This window comes from Phocoena sinus, chromosome 2 (genome assembly GCF_008692025.1).
Source record: "Phocoena sinus isolate mPhoSin1 chromosome 2, mPhoSin1.pri, whole genome shotgun sequence".
NCBI classification, from domain to species: domain Eukaryota; kingdom Metazoa; phylum Chordata; class Mammalia; order Artiodactyla; family Phocoenidae; genus Phocoena; species Phocoena sinus.
In genome coordinates, this window is record NC_045764.1 from 68,976,858 (window position 1) to 68,996,902 (window position 20,045).

The 20,045-nt window shown below is 41.7% G+C and overlaps 1 protein-coding gene and 1 non-coding gene across 2 annotated transcripts in view; both read right to left on the reverse strand.

Moving 5' to 3' along the window:
- Positions 1-20,045, reverse strand: part of DIS3L (DIS3 like exosome 3'-5' exoribonuclease) — a 34,318-nt gene that overhangs the window by 1,186 nt on the left and 13,087 nt on the right. Inside the window, 13 exon segments of the mRNA XM_032621123.1 lie at positions 92-237; positions 1,461-1,549; positions 1,552-1,596; positions 1,599-1,637; positions 1,738-1,892; positions 4,022-4,555; positions 7,229-7,321; positions 7,885-8,132; positions 11,362-11,523; positions 12,836-13,005; positions 13,813-13,974; positions 14,977-15,055; positions 16,438-16,614. Of these exon segments, the coding sequence (XP_032477014.1) occupies positions 92-237; positions 1,461-1,549; positions 1,552-1,596; positions 1,599-1,637; positions 1,738-1,892; positions 4,022-4,555; positions 7,229-7,321; positions 7,885-8,132; positions 11,362-11,523; positions 12,836-13,005; positions 13,813-13,974; positions 14,977-15,055; positions 16,438-16,614 (2,099 nt within the window).
- Positions 2,499-2,570, reverse strand: TRNAE-UUC. The gene has a single exon. It is a non-coding gene; the product is annotated as a tRNA-Glu (tRNA).

Genomic DNA, 20,045 nt, shown 5'->3' on the forward strand with positions numbered 1-20,045 from the left:
AAATTACATCTAATGTACCATTTATATACCATATCTATACTTTAAGGTTAACCATGATTTCTTAATAACTATTGTGTTAGAAATAACATACCTTGGTATAAACACAAGCACACCGTTTGTCCTAATTGAATAAATAACCCCATCAGCTATGCAACGCTCCTCAGTTTCTGGGTCTTTGTCTTTAAAATACATGCACTGGAAGAGCTCTGTAGACTGCTTCTGAGAATGCTGTGCTGCCTAAGAAGAAGCACAACCCCAAAGCATGATGGTGGACTTCCCTGACATCCCCACAAGAAACATGGGATTCATATTCCCACAGAAACAATGACTTTTAAAAAAGGCTAGGTTCTAGAAAACTATTAATACAAACATTCTTCTCTATTATGAATTAAGTCAAATTTGAGGGACCCTTTATCATTCCCTCAAAAATGTCTTAGAAAATCCTTTTAAGAAAACAACTTGTTATTTAAAAACTGTCTATAGTTCATACAGGAAGAGGAAAAGTATCCAGGTCTATGTCTTACCTTTATTTTCAAGTCTGTCCTACCCAAATCCTGCTGGTAGAAGTGCAAATTAGAACTACTATTCTGAAGGGCAATTTAGTAATAGGTATGAAAGTTTTATTTGTGCAGCCCCTTTGACTCAGCAATTCATTATTACCAGGAACTTATCCAGGCAAAATGTGAGAAGTCTGTAAAAGTGTATACACAAGGATGGTTGTAAACTAGATTGCCTGGAACAGTGCTGCCTAACAGAACTTTCTGCAGTGGTGGAAACGTTCTGTATCTGTGTTGTCCCATAGGTAGCCACAAGCCACACGTGTCTGTTGGGCTAGTGTGGCTAGTGACTGAGGAACTGAAATTTTAATTTAAACCAACCTGACTAGTGGCTATAATGTTGCACAGTATCAAACTAGAACCCTGGATACAGAAAATAATATTAAACATTTAGGCAGCTTCCAATCTTATGTATCACCAAATGGTCTAGTTCCAAGCTGTACAACATTATGGCCACTAGCAACAATATAAAATAGAATACAAAGCAGTTTCTAAAACAATGATGTAACTATATTGACATGGTATGCTATCAATAACATGTTAAGTGAAAAAAGGCAGATTTCAAACAGCAGGTATGATTGGATAATTTTATAAATAAAAAGAAGTGTCTAGGATTGTTTATTATCTTTGGTAAGCAAGATAATAATCTTTCACATTTCTACATTTGGGAAAAACAGCTAACCCATGGTAAATCTCATAAATTCACATTAAGTCACTTCAGAACATTTGTAAATGTCTTGAGAGCTACTCACAAACTTTATGATGTTTCATGTTATTTCGTTGGTTGGAATAATTCTAGAGTTTAATTTGCTAGAATATACGGTACTTTCATTCCACTATACAATAAAGCTTTTCTGTTAGCAAAAGAGATGATGGGTAAGAGAATTAAAAATTCCCTCTTACTCGGTTTCTGTTGTTGATATGTTTGCATAATTCCTCCAGATCTTTGTTGCTGAACAAATTTTCCTTAATTTCCATTTTCTTATCTTTGAAATGGCTGCCATTAACAGTCGGTGTACTATAATATCTGAGTATCTCTTATCGGAGAGGTAAAGTGAGTATATTTATCTAATGCTAGACCTTCAAAAATAAACCAAAAAATCAAAATAAACAAAAAAACATACTTTTTAAACAACTTGCTCAAGGTTATAGGCACACAGAGTAAAATTTTATCATTCACCATAGTGATGGAACTCTTCCTCGGCACATGATCCAGTGGAGAAATACAGTGCGTTAGACATGGCTTGTGTAGCCATTGATCGAAGCAACCAGTTGACAATGGGATCGTTGGGGTCATTTGCATTATCCAGAGAATCAGCCAGTGCTTTATTGGACCTGACAAAAAAATGTAAAAACTTTTATTTAGTCCCCAGCAATAATTTACAAGTCAACACTCTGAGGGGAACCCTTCACTCACCATCTGAATACGTTCATCTGCCAGTAGTTAAATTTATTTTGGACACATTTCAGAAGCAACTTTTTTCAACTATAGAAATCTAGTTTGCTGGGCTTCCCTGGTGGTGCAGTGGTTAAGAATCTGCCTGCCAATGCAGGAGACACGGGTTCGAGCCCTGGTCGGGGAAGATCCCACATGACACGGAACAACGAAGCCCGTGTGCCACAGATACTGAGCCGCGCTCTAGAGTCCACAGGCCACAACTACTGAGCCCGTGTGCCACAACTACTGAAGCCTGCACGCCTAGAGCCCGTGCTCCACAACAAGAGAAGCCACCGCAATGAGAAGCCTGCGCACGGCAACGAAGAGTAGCCCCTGCTCGCCACAACCAGAGAAAAGCCCATGCAGCAACGAAGACCCAACGCAGCCAAAAGAAAAAAAAAAGAAATCTAGTTTGCTTTTGAGGTTTAAACAAAGAGTGTCAGAATTCAAATACATTTCTTTTCTTTTTTGTGTGCCATGCCACGTGGCTTGCAGGATCTTAGTTCCCTGACCAGGGATCGAACCTTGGCCATGGCAGTGAAAGCGCCAAGTCCTAACCACTGGACCACCAGGGAATTCCCTCAAATACGTTTCTTAAGTACTGAAGAGTAATGTGCTGAACTTATGAGATGAAGTTATGCTCAGTACATAGTGGGTGGCCAGGTACTTGGCTGAATTAAATTCCTAACACCCTTAACCTTAAACATCCTGTACAGGTCAAAGAATGGATTTTTTCTTTTTTTAAATCAAGAATTACTGAGCCAGGGACTCCCCTGGTGGTCCAGTGGTTAAGACTCCATGCTTTGATCCCTGGTCGGGGAACTAAGATCCTGCATGCCAGGCAGTGCAGCCAAAAAAAAAATTATTGAGCCAGAGAGAGTTAAAAAACAAAACAGAACTAAACCTGAAGTACACAAGTAAAAGAAACCCAGAAAAAGAAAACCTTTTTCTTTTTTTAAAGAGGGCGAGAGGAAGTATCTATTTACTTACTTTTAAGTAGTTTTTTAAAACCCAGGAAATATAGAGCTATATTAACAATTTAATAATATAGTATATAATTCAGTTCTGTACCATAGCCTGCCAAGAGAAATAGGGAAGGAGAATGGCGGATGATGAAAGGGAGAAGCAATGTGACAGAGTGGGCACTAATGTGAGCTTTCAAGTCTGACAGACATGGATTCCCATCCTGGCTCTGCCCTAACCAGCTGCTAAATTATTGGCAAATTAACCTCTCCAGACTTAATTTCCCTATCTGTAAAATATAAATGAATGATCCAAGCTAACACCTGAAAGCCCTTAGCATGTGTGTCTGGCACGCACTCAGAGCTCAACCACAGACTAAACCAGTTAAGAGATACTATCGCCTAAAGAGAGAGGCAAAAAAATCCATTTTCATAAATGAATAAAAGATATATTAATTAGCACCTGTTACAACAAAATATTGAAAAAAGAATCCCCTTTATACATCATTTTTAACGGAAAATATTTTATCTTGGAGGTGGGGAGTAAAAACGTCTCATTCTACAGAGGGATGGTAGAAATTTACCATCGGTGTGGTGTCTTACGATACTGCCACAGAGATAGGCTGCATTTTAAAGTTTGAAATAGAGGATTAAGTCTTCGCATTTGCCTAAGGGGCAGATGAAATTAAATCAAGGATAACAGGTTCCTTACTTTTATATTACAAACTAGTGGGTCAAAATTACGCCTAAATAAACTTGTTTTAATTTGAAGTCTCTAGGGAACTCCCTGGCAGTCCAGTGGTTAGGACTCCGAGCTTCCACTGCAGGGGGGCATGGGTTCTACCCCTGGTTGGGGACCAAAGGTCCCACAAGCCACGTGATGTGGCAAAAATAAAAAAAAAAAAAATTGAAGCCTCTATACCTACATTGTAGTAAATGAAGAAAGCCAAGAAGTTTTCTATTTTTGGTCAAAGATGTGGCTGTCACATTTTAAGAACTACTGTAAGATCAATAAGTGCACAGCGTCCTCTTCCAGTTCCCTGCCCCCTCAAAAGAGGAATTACCGTGTATCTATGAAGAAGCCCTTTGCGTTAGCACACTCTCGGAGTTCAGAAAAAAACTCCTGGTGTGGAGGAGGGTGCCGGCGCAGCAAGGCCTGGCGAGGGAAGCTCTCGTAGATCTTCTTGGCTACCCAGTGGTTGGCCAGGATCATGCCATTCAGCCACCATCTCCATGGACTTCAGGGCTGCTTGGGGATGAGGTCGTGAATGTTCTTCTTCTCATCGAGCTGGATGCGAACCTCTACCCCTTCCAGCCCCAGGGCTCCACATTGGTCTCGTTTGGCTCGGATGTGGCGGGCTATGTCCGTCAACTTTCCGATTGCCCACAGTAACTCCTCTAGCTTGGCTTGTCGGCTCTTCTCATCCATGACCCTGAATTCTGGAATATCATCAACAATGTCGACGTTTCCGTCCAGTAATTCTTGGGCTGCTTCATAAAATAATTTGTATGCTGATCGAATAATGGTTCTGCCGTACCATACTTTCTTAATTTCATAGGAGGTTTTATCCAATTCCCACATGATGCTTACAGCATACCTACAAAACCAGTCACACTCACATCATTATTTAATTCTTGCATTTTTGAAATAAACAGAACTAGACCCTAAATGTAATGAAAAAAAAATGACATTGCTACAGGGCTCTGGTCTGATGTTTCAATCCAACACTCCACTGCTAAATCAAAAGATACGTAAAATTAAAACAAGGTTAGATTAGGTTCTGGGGAACTCTGAGCAAATCTGAAATAAGTTCACATGGAATGTTACAAACCTGACTTTATGGTTCTCCATTTTCCTTAGAACAGCATAGCACTGATAGAGTTAAGTCTACTGGGCTCGCTAGCAAAGAAGAGCAAAGTCTTTCGAATGCTACAGGATGACACTGAACTAGGATATCAGCCTTGATGGTAGGTTCATTAGCAAAAAGTTCACTTAGTAAAGAATCACTTTACCACCAAATCACTCTAATATTTGCAACTCACATAAAAAACACTGGGCTAACTTCTTAATGTATAAAGAGCTCTTAGATATCAATTACTAATAGATCAAGAAAGCAAAAGAAAAAGGGGCAAGAAACATGAAATAGTTCACAGAAAAGGATATACAAATGACTGTTAGGCATACAAAAAATGTTTGACTTTACTCATAGTAGAAAACTGCAAATCAAAACCACTCTAAGATACCATTTTTATTTTTCAAATTGGCAAAGACACAAAAAAACACAACATATTGTGCTGGCAAGGCTGTGGGGAAACTAGCATTCTCATACATTGACGGAGAGAATATAATTGGTATAACCTCTGTGGAAGGCGATTTGGTTATTATCTATTTAAACACAAATGCATATACCTGTTGACACAGAAATTCCACTTCTAGGACTTTATCTTCCAGAGATACTGTACTTTTAAAAATGTGAAATGAGTTATATTCCAAGTAATTCAGTACAATTTTGTTTATAATAGCAAAAGTTTGAAAACAATCTAAATTTCCACAGATAACTGTTATTAATATGGAATGATTTCCATATTAATGATCTCCAAGATACATTGTTAATTAAAAAAAAAGCAAGGTCTGAACAGTATATATATATATATATATATATATATATATATACACACACACACATACATACATATGGTCACCATTTGTATAACAAAGAAAGACCACATGTCCATAGGTATGCATGCATGTGTGTGTGTTTATTTTTGAAATAATAGAAAATAGATATTGGTCTTTGTCCCTAGCTCTTGATACAGGGCTTCTGAAACCCTTGTACTTTCCTGGGAGGTAGGAGTGTCTTTTGTTCTAACGAGGAGACTCTGGGTGGGCTCCTGGATGAGGGCTGGTCACTGGAAAGACCAAGCCATGATTAGAAGCTTTCAGCCCTGCCCCTCATTCTCCTGAGAAGGGAGAAGGGCTGAAAACGGAGTTACTGATCGATCGTGCCAACGTGATGAAGCCTCCATAAAATCCCCAAAGCGTGAGGTTCGGAGAGCTTCTGGATTGGTGAACACATGGAGATGCTGGGGAGAGTGGCATCCTTGGGCCTGGAAGCTCTGTGTCCTTCCCACATACCTTGCTCTACACATCTCTTCCATCTGGATGTTCATCTGTATCCTTTATCATATACTTTTATAATAAACCAGTAAATGTAGATAAACTGTTTTCCTGAGTTCTGAGAGCTGCTCTAGCAAATTAATTGAACTTGAGGAGGGGGTCTTGGAACCTCTGATTTATAGCCGGTTGGTCAGAAGTACAGGTAAGAATGTGGACTTGCAACTGGCATCTGAAGTCTAAAGAGGGGGTCATGGGAACCTCTAATCTACAGCTGGTCGTTCAGAAGCATGCTGACAATCTGGGCTTGTGATGGTGTCTGAAGTTGAGGAGTGGGGACAGTCCTGTGGGACTGAGTCCTTTACCCTGTGGAACCTGATGCTATCTCTGGGCAGACAGTATCAGAACTGAATTAAATTGTAAGACACCCAGCTGGGGTTGCAGAGAACTGCTTGGTGTAGAGAAACACCTCCACACGTTTGGTGACCAGAAGTGTCAGATGTGACGTGTTCCCCTTAAAGGCAAAGGAGACTCACAGGAAAGAAAGACATAGCGGGGAAGAGCTGGATTTTTCCCTACATAGGAAGGTGGAAAACTGAGGGGTTTTTTTGTTACAGTATTATGTCTAGGAAAATACAGAAGAAATCGGTAACTGAGGGAAAGTGGCAGGTGGGAGCCTTTCATTAAACATCTTTTCGAACGTATGAATTTTGGGCTACATGGCTTTATTATCTATTCAAAGACAGACATAAACTTTACAACAAATAAACAAAAAAACTCCCTAAGATCATGATCCTCATTGCAAAACAGCCTCAACCAGGGAACACATATGTACAAAGGTATATACATTTGTTCCTAGACTTTGACTTTAAAAAGCCAACAAGAGGGAGAAGCAGCCTCACAGCTGGACAGAAAGAAAAGAGAAAGAGGAGCAGAAGGCAAGGGAAGGTGAGAGAGACAAAGCTGCCCCCAAATAAGTGGTGCAGCAGGGTGTAGAGGATGTAGGGGGAAAGCAGGGGTGGGGAGGCAGGCAGGAGAGTATATCAGAAAGAAGACGAGGAAGAGGCCACAAGCTAGAGTCACTAGTCACCACACCACTAGTCACCACAGAAGGGGCAAGACAAGCTCTGATGATAAAAGTAATGAACAAACTCACCTATCAACGCCTCCCAGGAGGGAGCACACATCAGCGCTGAGGATGGAGGGCAGCATGTCATAGCGACGGTCCGCTAAGTAATAAGTGGTGGCCCTGTGAATGACACATATGCAGGCACACGACCTTCAGCAGCAAGAAGCAGGACTGCTGACGGTACGGGCTGCAGTGAGGAAAATGGCCGAAAGTTCAGCACAAACTCCCCAAGGCTGTTGCTTTTTCATCAAGTGCAGCAGACTGGGTAATAAAGCTATTCCCATGTTCCCACTTTTCTAAGTGATACCGCTTTGGGCTGAATATTCTTCCACTGATATAAAAGAGAAAGAAAAAGTGGTACAAATCTTAGTTGTACAAGAAAAATTAGAGTGTAATGATCTAGTATTTATATAAAATAGGATATTACTACATGAGAAATTTAACCCATTTCAATTTAGAAGAAAACAACACATGAAAAGATTCTGTTAAAAAAGGAAAGGTAAATTGATCAAGGTAGTACTTTTCTAAAGGAGAAGGGGAAGTGGACCTCAATTTTTTTTTTCCTGGAAGAGATCTTCAGAATTGTTCCCAACTGTGAAATCTTTGTTTTAAAAATCTGAAACTAGCAGTTACAAAATACATTAGTCACACATAATCGCAGTGCTGATTTCAAACAGCGTTACCTTGTTCTAGCTTCAATATCAATATAAGAATGCGATGTCACAAAGTGCGTCACGTCTGCGATGTGGACCCCGAGCTCTAGGTTGCCGTTATCCAAGGCTCTGACTGAGAGGGTGTCGTCCACATCTTCACAACCTCTGGGGTCAATGCTGAATACCAGATGGGTTTTCCTAAGGTCTTTACGTTCTCGTTCCTCTTCGGAACTCACCTTCCAGGGATTTTCGGCTGTGTTTACTGGCATCTCACACATCTGTACAAGGAGAGTCCCCAAATTCAGCAATTCATGCATCAGAAATTTCCTATAAAAATCCACTCTCTGACATTCTCAATGTGACCTCATGGAAACCCCATTCATTACCCATTACCTTACGCAATTAACCTATGTTTGCTTTTTTTGAGCAATAATTATTTATTGGGTGCCTAAAATGTGTCAGGAGCTGTGCTAGGCTCTGGAAATATGGGAGTCAATAGGAAAGACACAATCCCCATGCGCCTGAAGGTGTTACAGTCGGACAGGAAATGTCCCAGGGTGTTTACAGCCTCTTCAGTCGTGGAGGCTGGAGAATGAATGGGTGGCTTATAAAGAGTACAATATCCACCCCATTTTCAAATGATCCATTTGAGCTTTTAATTCAAGTCAAGCCTGGATGAAAACCAACATGTCCCAAATATTAAAAGCATATTCCTTTTTGAAGCAGGATCAATCTCGAGCATTTTTTCTGCACTATTACCTGTTCAAGCCATCAATTTGCAGTTAAGTAGGCTAAAAGGGAAGAATTCTAGTCCTGTGAAGTCTAATCCACGCTTTATTTTGCTCTAACATTTTCACTAAGCTGTCAAAACAAGTCAACAAATAATTTCCAGATACTAACGGTAAACATAAAAACTTAATAATGTAAAATATTCTAAAGTATTTTACTATTGTAGCCACCACTCTGTCAAAAATTATAATGAAAAGAAGAATACCCATATGCTCTTTTTTTTTAACATCTTTATTGGAGTATAATTGCTTTACAATGGTGTGTTAGTTTCTGCTTTATAACAAAGTGAATCAGCTATACATATACATACACCCCCATATCTCCTCCCTCTTGCACCTCCCTCCCACCCTCCCTATCCCAGCCCTCTAGGTGGACACAAATCACCGAGCTGATCTCCCTGTGTTAATGCGGCTGCTTCCCACTAGCTATCTATTTTACATTTGGTAGTGTATATATGTCCATGCCACTCCCTCACTTCGTTCTAGCTTACCCTTCCCCCTTCCGGTGTCCTCAAGTCCATTCTCTATGTCTGCATCTTTATTCCTGTCCTGCCCCTAGGTTCTTCCGAACCATTTTTTTTTTTTTTTAGATTACACATATATGTGTTAGCATACGGTACTTGTTTTTCTCTTTCTGACTTACTTCACTCTGCATAACATACTCTAGGTCCATCCACCTCACTACAAATAACTCAATTTCGTTTCTTTTATGGTTGAGTAATATTCCATTGTAGATATGTGCCACATCTTCTTTATCCATTCATCTGTCAATGGACACTTAGGTTGCTTCCCTGTCCTGGCTATTGTACATAGAGCTGCAATGAACATTGCGGTACATGACTTTTTTTTTTGCGGTACGCGGGCCTCTCACTGTTGTGGCCTCTCTCGTTGCGGAGCACAGGCTCTGGACGTGCAGGCTCAGCGGCCATGGCTTACAGGCCCAGCCGCTCCGCGGCATGTGGGATCCTCCCAGACCGGGGCACGAACCCGCATGCCCTGCACCGGCAGGCGGACTCTCAACCACTGCGCCACCAGGGAAGCCACTATTTTTAGTTTTTTGAGGAACCTCCATACCGTTCTCCATAGTGGCTGTATCAATTTACATTCCCACCAACAGGGCAAGAAAGTTCCCTTTTCTCCACACCCTCTCCAGCATTTATTGTTTGTAGATTTTTTGATGATGGCCATTCTGACTGGTGCGAGGTGATACCTCATTGTAGTTTTGATTTGCATTTCTCTAATGACTAGTGATGTTGAGCATACTTTCATGTGTTTGTTGGCAATCTGTATATCTTTGGAGAACTGTCTAGGTCTTCTGCCCATTTTTGGATTGGGTTGTTTTTTTGATATTGAGCTGCATGAGCTGCTTGTATATTTTGGAGATGAATCCTTTGTCAGTTGCTTCATTTGCTACCCATACGCTCTTTTTTTAAAAAAATAAACTTTATTTATTTTTGGCTGCGTTGGGTCTTCGTTGCTGTGCATGGGCTTTCTCTAGTTGCAGTGAGTGGGGGCTACTCTTTGTTGCGGTGTGCATGTTTCTCATTGCAGTGGCTTCTCTTGCTGCGGAGCACGGGCTCCAGGCTCACGGGCTTCAGTAGTTGTGGCATGCAGGCTCAGTAGTTGTGGCTCACGGGCTCTAGAGCACAGGCTCAGTAGTTGCAGTGCACGGGCTTAGTTGCTCCGTGCCATGTGGGATCTTCTTGGACCAGGGTTCGAACCCTTGTCCCCTGCATTGGCAGGCGTATTCTTAACTACTGCGCCACCAGGGAAGTCCTTGCTACCCATATGCTCTTGATGGCAGTGCCAACTGGCCCAATTTTTCTGAAGAACAATCTGTCAATTCATAGCAAAAGCTATTTAAATTTTTTATGCCCTTTGACTTGGTGATCTCACTTTAAAGATTACATTCCAAAAGAAAATGATCAAAAAAAAAGTAATATTTATGAAATGTTTGAAGTGGCACCTTTTATAATACTGAAAAATGAAACAGCCCAAACGCTCAGCAACTGAGGAATGCTTAAGCAAACTAGAGTACAACCTATAGAGTAATTGCCACCACTATTAAAAATAAGTAGGCTATGTCAATACAGAGAAATGATTCTTAAGTGAAAGCAGCAGAAAATAGACTGTGCACACTGTGAGTATAGCTATGCGAGAATAATAAACAAGATTTACGGGGATTTTAAAAGATCATAAAGTGATGAAAATAGCTGACGTTTTATGTTCACGGAATTTTTGTTTTCTGTAAAGGTTACAAAAACAGTTTCATAATGAGCATGATTTTTTGACCCATGGGTCAGAGATGTATGGAACCCAAGAAGCTGCTCCCTGCAGCTTTCTGCAGGCCTCTGGTTCAATGATTATGACAGGGACTAGAGCCCAGTTGGGTCTGTAACCAGGTACCCGTGTAGTACCACGGGGGATGGACGTATACTGACTGTAAGACACTGACATACCATTTGTAAGCACAGTAGGAAAACGTAAAAATTTGAGAGCTGTGAGGCTGCAGGAAACTAACTCTGCACTGGAAGCTGACTTCAATCTGGTTCAAACACAGAATAAAGAAGAGTGAGATTTTTCCATTATCTGTGGTTTTAGACAGTGGGTTGTTAAATAGTACTAAGATTTTTCTTAATGACAAAACGGACAACAAAAGAAAAAAAAAAAAAAGTAGAAAAAGTCTTTTATCAGAACAAAGGACTGGCAGAAGTCTGACCTGAGCTTCTGAGAAGGGGACGACTGAAATGCTGTTCTCCACCAGGATGGTTGCAATTTCCCCTTCCAGGTCTCCGATTCTTCCTAAAACACGCACAAAATGTCCACTTGGATACATGGATGTCGACTCCCAGGAATCAATGCGCACAACCACCCGGAAGTCCTGAACAAAGAGGGGGAAACATGAGCCCAGCACCAGGAGTCGAATGGGTCAATTAGCAGCACCAAACAAACGAGCGATAAACAGCATCAAGCTCCAAAGAGAGTGGCCAATTTGCAAATAGCGGTTTTTCTTTCTTTTCTGTTCTTTTTTTTTTTTTTTGCGGTACGCGGGCCTCTCACTGTTGTGGCCTCTCCCGTCGCGGAGCGCAGGCTCAGCGGCCATGGCTCACGGGCCCAGCGGCTCCGCAGCATGTGGGATCTTCCCAGACTGGGGCACGAACCCGTGTCCCCTGCATCGGCAGGCGGACTCTCAACCACTGCGCCACCAGGGAAGCCCCTTTTCTATTCTTTTATTGGGTTCTTCCTGTTTTACTAAATTGCCAGATGGTAGGTAAATGCTTAGTGCAATGCTTTGAAGGGAGGCATTACCCCTCCACACCAAATAAGTGGGCTGGAGAGTGTAGCCTGAGACAGAAAGCCAACTGTGACACATTTGAGTTAACATTTGTGATACAAGGGAAAAACCCAATTATGCATAGTCCAAATTAAATTTCAAAGCAAAAAATCTCAATGTTTTTGTGGGGGTGGGTTACTTTCTAATTTCTTTAAAGTTACTTTCTAATTTCTTAAGACAACTTTTGGTGGAGAAGAAGGTTATCCGTATGAACTGAACCCCACTGCCCCCGGATTCCAGCAAACCATAGACATGGAGAGCAATTGTTACAACTGGCTTCAGAGAGCCTGCGTGAGGCTTTGGGATGGAAAGGTACACAACGACCAGATTACTGGCTGGGGACATCCTGCTTCATTGTCTCACTTGCAAACTCCAAAACATCGGGCAAATCAAATTGGGCGATGCCTACCCCCTTCGCCACAGTAAAGGTTCATTTCTAACTTTCTTGTTTTTGTCTTCTCTCCAGGGCTCTTATTCCTTTAAGGATAATCGATTCTGTGAAGTACCACTATATCATCCCTACAGGGCAGAGCCATCGTATTTCTATATCGCTTGCTGAAAGAAAGCTTGTTAGTTTTGGCAAAGTGTATCTATTGAAAAGTTTCTGTGTTGGACAGCTGGATAATAGATGTTCTCTCTAGCTGTCCTACACAGCTCTTTCTAGGACGGTTTCTCTCTGGCCTTCATTTTTTATCCAAGGACTACTTAACAGATGGTTCTATATATTTAGAATTTTTAGAAAACAGGATCTCAGAACACCAGATGCCATCACTAATTTATCCCTTCCTATGCAAAGGAGTTAACAGTTCCTGGTACCGCTCAAAAGCTGGCAAAGACAAGAGGCAAAGAGTAAAGGTACCTGGAGGGCTTCTGCTTGCTGAGTGCTAATTCGGATTTTGGGAATTCTGTAATCCCAAGGTGTAACTAGGATTTTCCGAGCATTTTTGCCCTGCGATTGGACCTCTTCTTTGGATGGAAATGTCACCACATAATCCCGCCAGTTCTTCTGAAGGATACCCACCACTCTGCCTTTGGGAAAACAAAACAAAATAAAGCCTTAACTGGTAAGATGTCACCTATCTGGTCTCTGACCAGTTCAGCAGTGAGGAAGAAAACAGGAAATGCAACATCCCATTTTTCTGAGCACATCCACACAAGTTGAGAGATGCTTAAACATTTGCCTTCCTTCTATTTTATTATTAAATGGATCATTTTTTTAAGATAGATAATTTTTTAAATTAACATTGTCAGTGTGCCCCTTCTTTTGTGGGGCCTGGTGTGACATTTATTTATTTTTAAAATAAATTTATTTATTTTTGGCTGCGTTCGTTGCTGCATGCGGGCTTTCTCTAGTTGCAGCCAGCGGGGGCTACTCTTCATTGCGGTGCACAGGCTTCTCACTGCAGTGGCTTTTCTTGTTTCAGAGCACAGGCTCTAGGCACGTGGGCTTCAGTAGTTGTGGCACTCAGGCTCGGTAGTTGTGGCTTGCGGGCTCTAGAGTGCAGGCTCAGTAGTTGTGGCGCACAGGCTTACATGCTCCATGGCATATAGTATCTTCCTGGACCAGGGCTCGAACCTGTGTCCCCTGCACTGGCAGGTGGATTCTTAACCACTGTGCCACCAGGGAAGTCCCCCTAAGAGGGTTTTTATTTTAAGATGAGACATACTATATAGCATATTTGGGTGCTGATGAGAATAAAATAAACCAGAGAGGGGAAACTGACAATGTAGGAAAAGAGATGATAGCATATATTAATAACTGCAGTATTTCTGGACTAAAGAGAGGAAAAATAAACATTCCACATGGACGACCAGGCAACTTTACAGCTGGCTCACCTGTGGGCATGGGCTCACTCGGGGACTCGCCGTCATTCTCACCCAGGGCGGTGGTTCTTCCTTTCCATTCATTTTTAGGGAGCAGTTCGACAACTACCACGTCCCCGTGAATAGAGCGGTTTCGAGCCTTCATCCCGTGGATTAGGATGTCACTGCCTAGACCTGTTTTGGGGGCAGCACAGAGAAACCCCACAAGGTCAAGGGGTAGGCCACACCAGTGAGGCCTTTCAAACATAACACGTTTGAGATCTAATCAGCATTCCTGCAAATAAAAGCTCCCTCCTTTCAAAGGTGAAGTTAAACCGAAATGAAACTTTTGTTCCACAGGTTAGGAAGGAAGAAACACTGCTGCTATGCCATGCTGTATAATGTGCTTTCATAAGGCCACTCTCAACCATCTTTTAAGGTAGGTTCTCTGCATGAGACAATGTAAGCCCACACTGGGACTCTCTCCCATAACTTCAGGGGCTATGCGGCCAGGGAGCGGTCAGCTGGCTGCTGAACTATGGACACTGCAGAACTGACAGGGAGAAGTCTGATGAGCAGAAGCCCGGATTAAGCCACTGCTTCTCATTCTCCACAACCTCGCCAGGTGCCCTTGACTATCTATCAGGGTTACTTTCACCCTGTCATTGCAGAACTAACAATACACTCTATTATGATAAAACTTATTTACACATTTTTTTTCATTGACGTTACATTTTATACAATTCCAATGAGGCAATACAGCTCAGTGAGGCAGTACAGGGCAAAATCTTAAAATCACAGCCTGCCTGCCTCAGCCTCAGGTTTAGCCCCGCCGCGTACCAGGTGAGTGATCCTCGTAAAGTCACTTTGCTTCTCTGTATTTTAGTTTCTTCACGTGTAAAAGGTGGTAAACAATAATAATACCTACTTTAAGTGCTTACAACAGTATCTGATGTATAATAAGCACTCAATAAAATATTAGCTATTACCATTTTTTAGAGTTATTACCATAAAATCAGAAATTATAGACAAAAAGCTGGGGAGGAAAAAAAACCAACCCACGATCCCACACAGCCAGTGTAGGTAGGGATATTTGACATGGCACATATGATCTGACAATTTCAACTTTGCTTTCTTCAATGTGTAATATCAGAATTAAAAAGTGGTACGGAAATTTATGTAAGGTTTACACTGAACCTGAATCTTTACTGCTGGCTCCTTGAAGTCGAACAAAAGCTTCTATTTGTGCTCTGTGTTTGTTGACGTTCAGAGTTCCCTAAAATAAAAATAAAAATCAGTGTGAAAAATTTCTTTTCTGCTTGCTTTACCCTCCAAAAGGTATAGTTAAAAATTTTTATGAAAATATCCCCATTATATTCTTATAAGGTTTGTGATCCCTTTCTTTAGGAATAATAATTCATCACCGAAGTTTATTTTCTCCAGAGAATGTACCATCATTTTGACATACTCTTAGCTATACCAAGTGTTGCAAGTGCCAGGATTTATCTTACCTAAGTGATGAGCGGTCTTTAAAAAATCTTCTTCCTCAAAATACCCTCCCAGGAATGCTGTAAACTTCATTACCAATTGGAAGCATTAGCCTCTCCATAGATATACTCATTAAAACACCCACATTTTAGGGAAGGAGTTTACAGTGGTAGGCTCAGCCTTCAGACTGCATAAAAATTGTCTGAGTTGCTGGTTAGAAAATGTAAAATTCGTGGTAGAACAGTTCTGTATCTTGATTGTGGTGGTGAATACACAAATCCATGCATGTGATAAAACCGTATGTGCACACAGACACACACACACACACACACAAACACGAGTGCATATAAAGCTGTTGAAATCTGAATAGCAATTTTATTTGATTCCTTCTCAAGACCCTGACAGCACGTGGGTCCTGGGTTTTGAGGGATCACAAGGGGACCTTGAAAGAGGCAGGAAAGTGGCAAAGGCCTGAAGAAGCCAAATTTCAACAACTTTAAAATTCTGCCAAACCTCTAGACCTTGATTCAAAAATATATTCTTTCCCAGTGACAGGAAGCATTTAAACCTACTGTGTAATGCTCGGTATGTAACCTAATTAAGAACACTAGAGGGACTTCCCTGGTGGCACAGCGGTTAAGAATCCACCTGCCAATGCAGGGGACATGGGTTCGAGCCCTGGTCCAGGAAGATTCCACATGCTGCGGAGCAACTAAGCCTGTGTGCCACAGCTACTGAGCTTACGCTCTAGAGCCCATGAGCCACAACTACTGAGCCCGTGTGCCACAACTACTGAAGCCCGTGTGCCTAGAGCCTGTGCTCTGCAACAAGAGAGGCCGACGCAGTGAGAAGCCCGCGCACGGCAATGAAGAGTAGCCCCCGCTCACCACAACTAGAGATAGCCCACACACAGCAACAAAGACCCAACACAGCCAAAAATAAAATTAATTAATTTTTAAAAAAAAAGAAAGAACAGTAGAGAGTAGGTCCAAACCGGAGGGCACTGTCTACAGAGGAGACTCCCACGTCACCTTGAACATCAACAGCCCTGGCCTACTGAGGCCCGTCTCATTGACAGCCTTTGAAATCAGAGGCCTGTGACAGGAGGCAAGTAAAGAGAAGGAAACACACTGGCTGATCCTGGCACCGATTCCCCATTACCACCCTCACCTGGATGTAGCGCGCAGACTTAATGCCGGCTTCTAACACTTCCAGGGGTAGATGTTCTGGGTACTCCTTCCCGTGGCTCTCCTGACTCTCATTCTCTCTTTCTCGTCGAGACTGAAGGATAGACTCACAAAGCTCGTGGGTGGCCTTTAAATCAGGCCAAAAATTGTCCAGGTAATTCTGCATTTAATAAAGGCACAAGAGAAACATGGTCAGAAGATAATGATTCTTTGTTATAGCAGCATTACAAAAAATCCTGAACAGGAACTGCTGGCATGCAGTTTTGAAGAAGTGTTACATGAGCATTACCCTCCCAAGCCTCCTGCTACCAGTTCATTTCTACCATCTCACTAATCCCTGCAGCCTTGCCAAAGGAACCCAGGGAGGCCACTCCTACTGTGGAATGCTTCTACCTCCCTGATCACTCTGCACTTTCAAATCTCCCTCTCTCTCCACACACACGCGTGTACGTGCACACGGCCGGGATGCCTGTCTTTACACGTTATCTCACTGCTGCAGATAACGGCCCACAGTGAATGGAGAGGAAAAGCTTCTACGTGTGCACTGTCTCTTTGTTTTTCACCCTGAAATATCTGAAATTTATAAGAAACCTAAATCAGCAGGCAAAAAGTGGCGAGGAGTAAAGTGTAATAAGGAAGTATCTCCCCTCCCCCAACCCCCTGGCAATCTTGGATGAGCAGAGAAGGGGAAAGATGTTTCTGTTCTTTGGTGTTAGGCTTTCCAGCCTCATAAACTCCCCAAGGACTGCGTCTTCTTTTGTGACTATACAGATGTAGTCACACTTTTCACGTGGGGACACTTGATGCTCTGTCTATGTGACAACCCAGTACGAAACATAATTCTGAAACAAGTGTCATGGTCCCCTCCAAGTAGAACATTATTGAATATTATTGCACTTCTTGGTGTAACTTTCAGAGAGGCCCTAGACAAGACACCAAGGCGACCACCCACAGGGGTCTGGTGTGGTGAGGCTGACTCTGCTCCATCTACTTCCTGTGTCCAGAATACATGTCCTCACATGGTGGACCCTCACTAAATAAAATCAAACTTACGTATGATTTTAACTCTACTTTAAGCCTAAATTAGAGGCTGGCACATTCTCTTTTCTCAAACTAAAATGAAGTCAATTATCCTTATTGTCAACTCCAGCACTTCTCCCACTAATTTCAGGGTCTTGTTCAAACTGCTTCCTTTCTTTCTCTAGTCCTTCCAGAAGTTCTGTCTGTGCTAACAACACTGCAATTCTATGGTCACTAATCACTCATCAACACCAAATTTTTGCCACTATGAACCAACTCTTCAAGAGGGATTTATTGTCCTCACTCTTCCCCATCTACCTTCAAGCCTCCACAGAAAATTCTGGGCTTCCTGCTCATCTGAACTTCATAGCATCTCTTTTTTTCTGCTATCATACACCTCTATGAAGCCCTCGGTCACACAGTTTGCTTTGGAAATGCTATACAAAATCAAACTGTACGATACTGCCAGACTGCAGAGAAAAGTAATTTTCATAAAAAGTAGAAAAATATAATTTTAGTCAACTGCCCTCTGCAGGAACAAGACATGATGTATTGCAACAGAAAAAATAAGTGACACTGCCATTAATATCCAGCGCCCCTGGAATTCTCTGGCATGCCAGAACGCTTTTTTATAGCAGGGCAAGAAAATTCTATTGGCAAATCTTTAGCAATACATGCACGTGGGAACCCTCATAGGATCTACAATTCAAAATCCAAATAGACTCTCTGTAAACTGACAGGGGTAATGGAGGACCTTAGTCTAGTTTCTGAATCAAAAAACAATATCAACCACTGGAACCTGACTGACCAACTGGGCAGGCAGAAGAGACCAGTAATCTATTTTTTGTTTTTTTGTTTTGAGATCAGTAATCTATTTAGAGATTAACAGGCATCCTACTCTCTGAAAAGGTACCTAAGAAATAGGAGAACTGTGTCCTTAAGACACCTCAAAAAACTGTCACCGATAATGCTGCCTCTGTTACATGTACACCAAGCTGGTCCAACAGCTTTCACATAAGTAGTATCATATATCGCCCCTTCCTTTATCCCTACTGCCCCCCACCCATGGTCACAAGTAGAAAAGAGTGAGGAACAGTGGACAAATAAGACTGGCCTTTAACACTATGTTCTGGGAGAGGGTATGGAGAAAAGGGAACACTCTTGCAGTGCTGGTGGGAATGTAAATTGATATAGCCACTATGGAGAACAGTGTGGAGGTTCCTTAAAAACTAAAAATAGAACTACCAAATGACCCAGCAATCCCACTACTGGGCATATACCCTGAGAAAAACATAATTCAAAAAGACACATGCACCCCAATGTTCACTGCAGCACTATTTACAATAGCCAGGTCATGGAAGCAACCTAAGTGTCCATCAACAGATGAATGCATAAAGAAGATGTGGCACATGTATATAATGGAATATTACTCAACCATAAAAAGGAACGAAATTGAGTTATTTGTAGTGAGGTGGATGGACCTCGAGTCTGTCATACAGAGTGAAGTCAGAAAGAGAAAAACAAATACCGTATGCTAACACATATATATGGAATCTAAAAAAAAAAATGGTTCTGATGAACCTAGGGGCAGGATAGGAATAAAGACGCAGATGTAGAGAATGGACTTGAGGACACGGGGAGGGGGAAGGGTAAGCTGGGATGAAGTGAGAGAGTGGCATGGACATATATACACTACCAAATGTAAAATAGACAGCTAGTGGGAAGCAGCCGCGTAGCACAGGGAGATCAGCTCGGTGCTTTGTGACCACCTAGAGGGGTGGGATAGGGAGAGTGGGAGGGAGACGCAAGAGGGAGGGGATATATGTATACGTATAGCTGATTCACTTTGTTATACAGCAGAAACTAACACAGTAGAGCAATTATACTCCAATAAAGATGTTAAAAAACAAAACCTATGTCTGTGCGTATTCAGAAAGACAGTCTGGGAGGCAGCATGGTGGTTCAGAGTGCTGGAGTCAGACTGCCTGGGCTCTAACCCACTTCCAGCGCTTTCTCCCTGTGACTCTGGGCAAGTTGCTTAGCTTTTCTGTGCTTTAGCTTCCTCACCAATAAAATGGGGATTATAACACCTGCCTCATAGGGTTGTTGCAAGAATTAAATGAAATAATACACTCAGAACAGTGCCTGGCATAGATCAACGTTGGGTATTATTCTTAGGTGGAACCATGTAGAATAGCCATTTTGTAAGTCAAAAACAACAGAATATTGGCAGTTTTATCAGATTCAACCTATCATCATCATCATTACTACTAGTATTATTATTATAACTATAAACATGAGTTTACTATGAACTGGAGTTTATTGGGCTGCAGTCTTGGATACCGGAGGCCTTATAGTCACAGGGAGTTTGCCCAAATTTGGCAAACTCAAGATTAATTAGTTGGAGAGTGATGAAGACATGGAACTTCTTAAAGTCGTCCTTCATTCTTTTTTTTAATTTATTTTTTACTTTAATTTTTATTTTAATTTTAAACTATTATTGTTTTTTCAGTTTTCACATTTTATTTTTATTTTTTACATCTTTATTGGCGTATACTTGCTTTACAATGG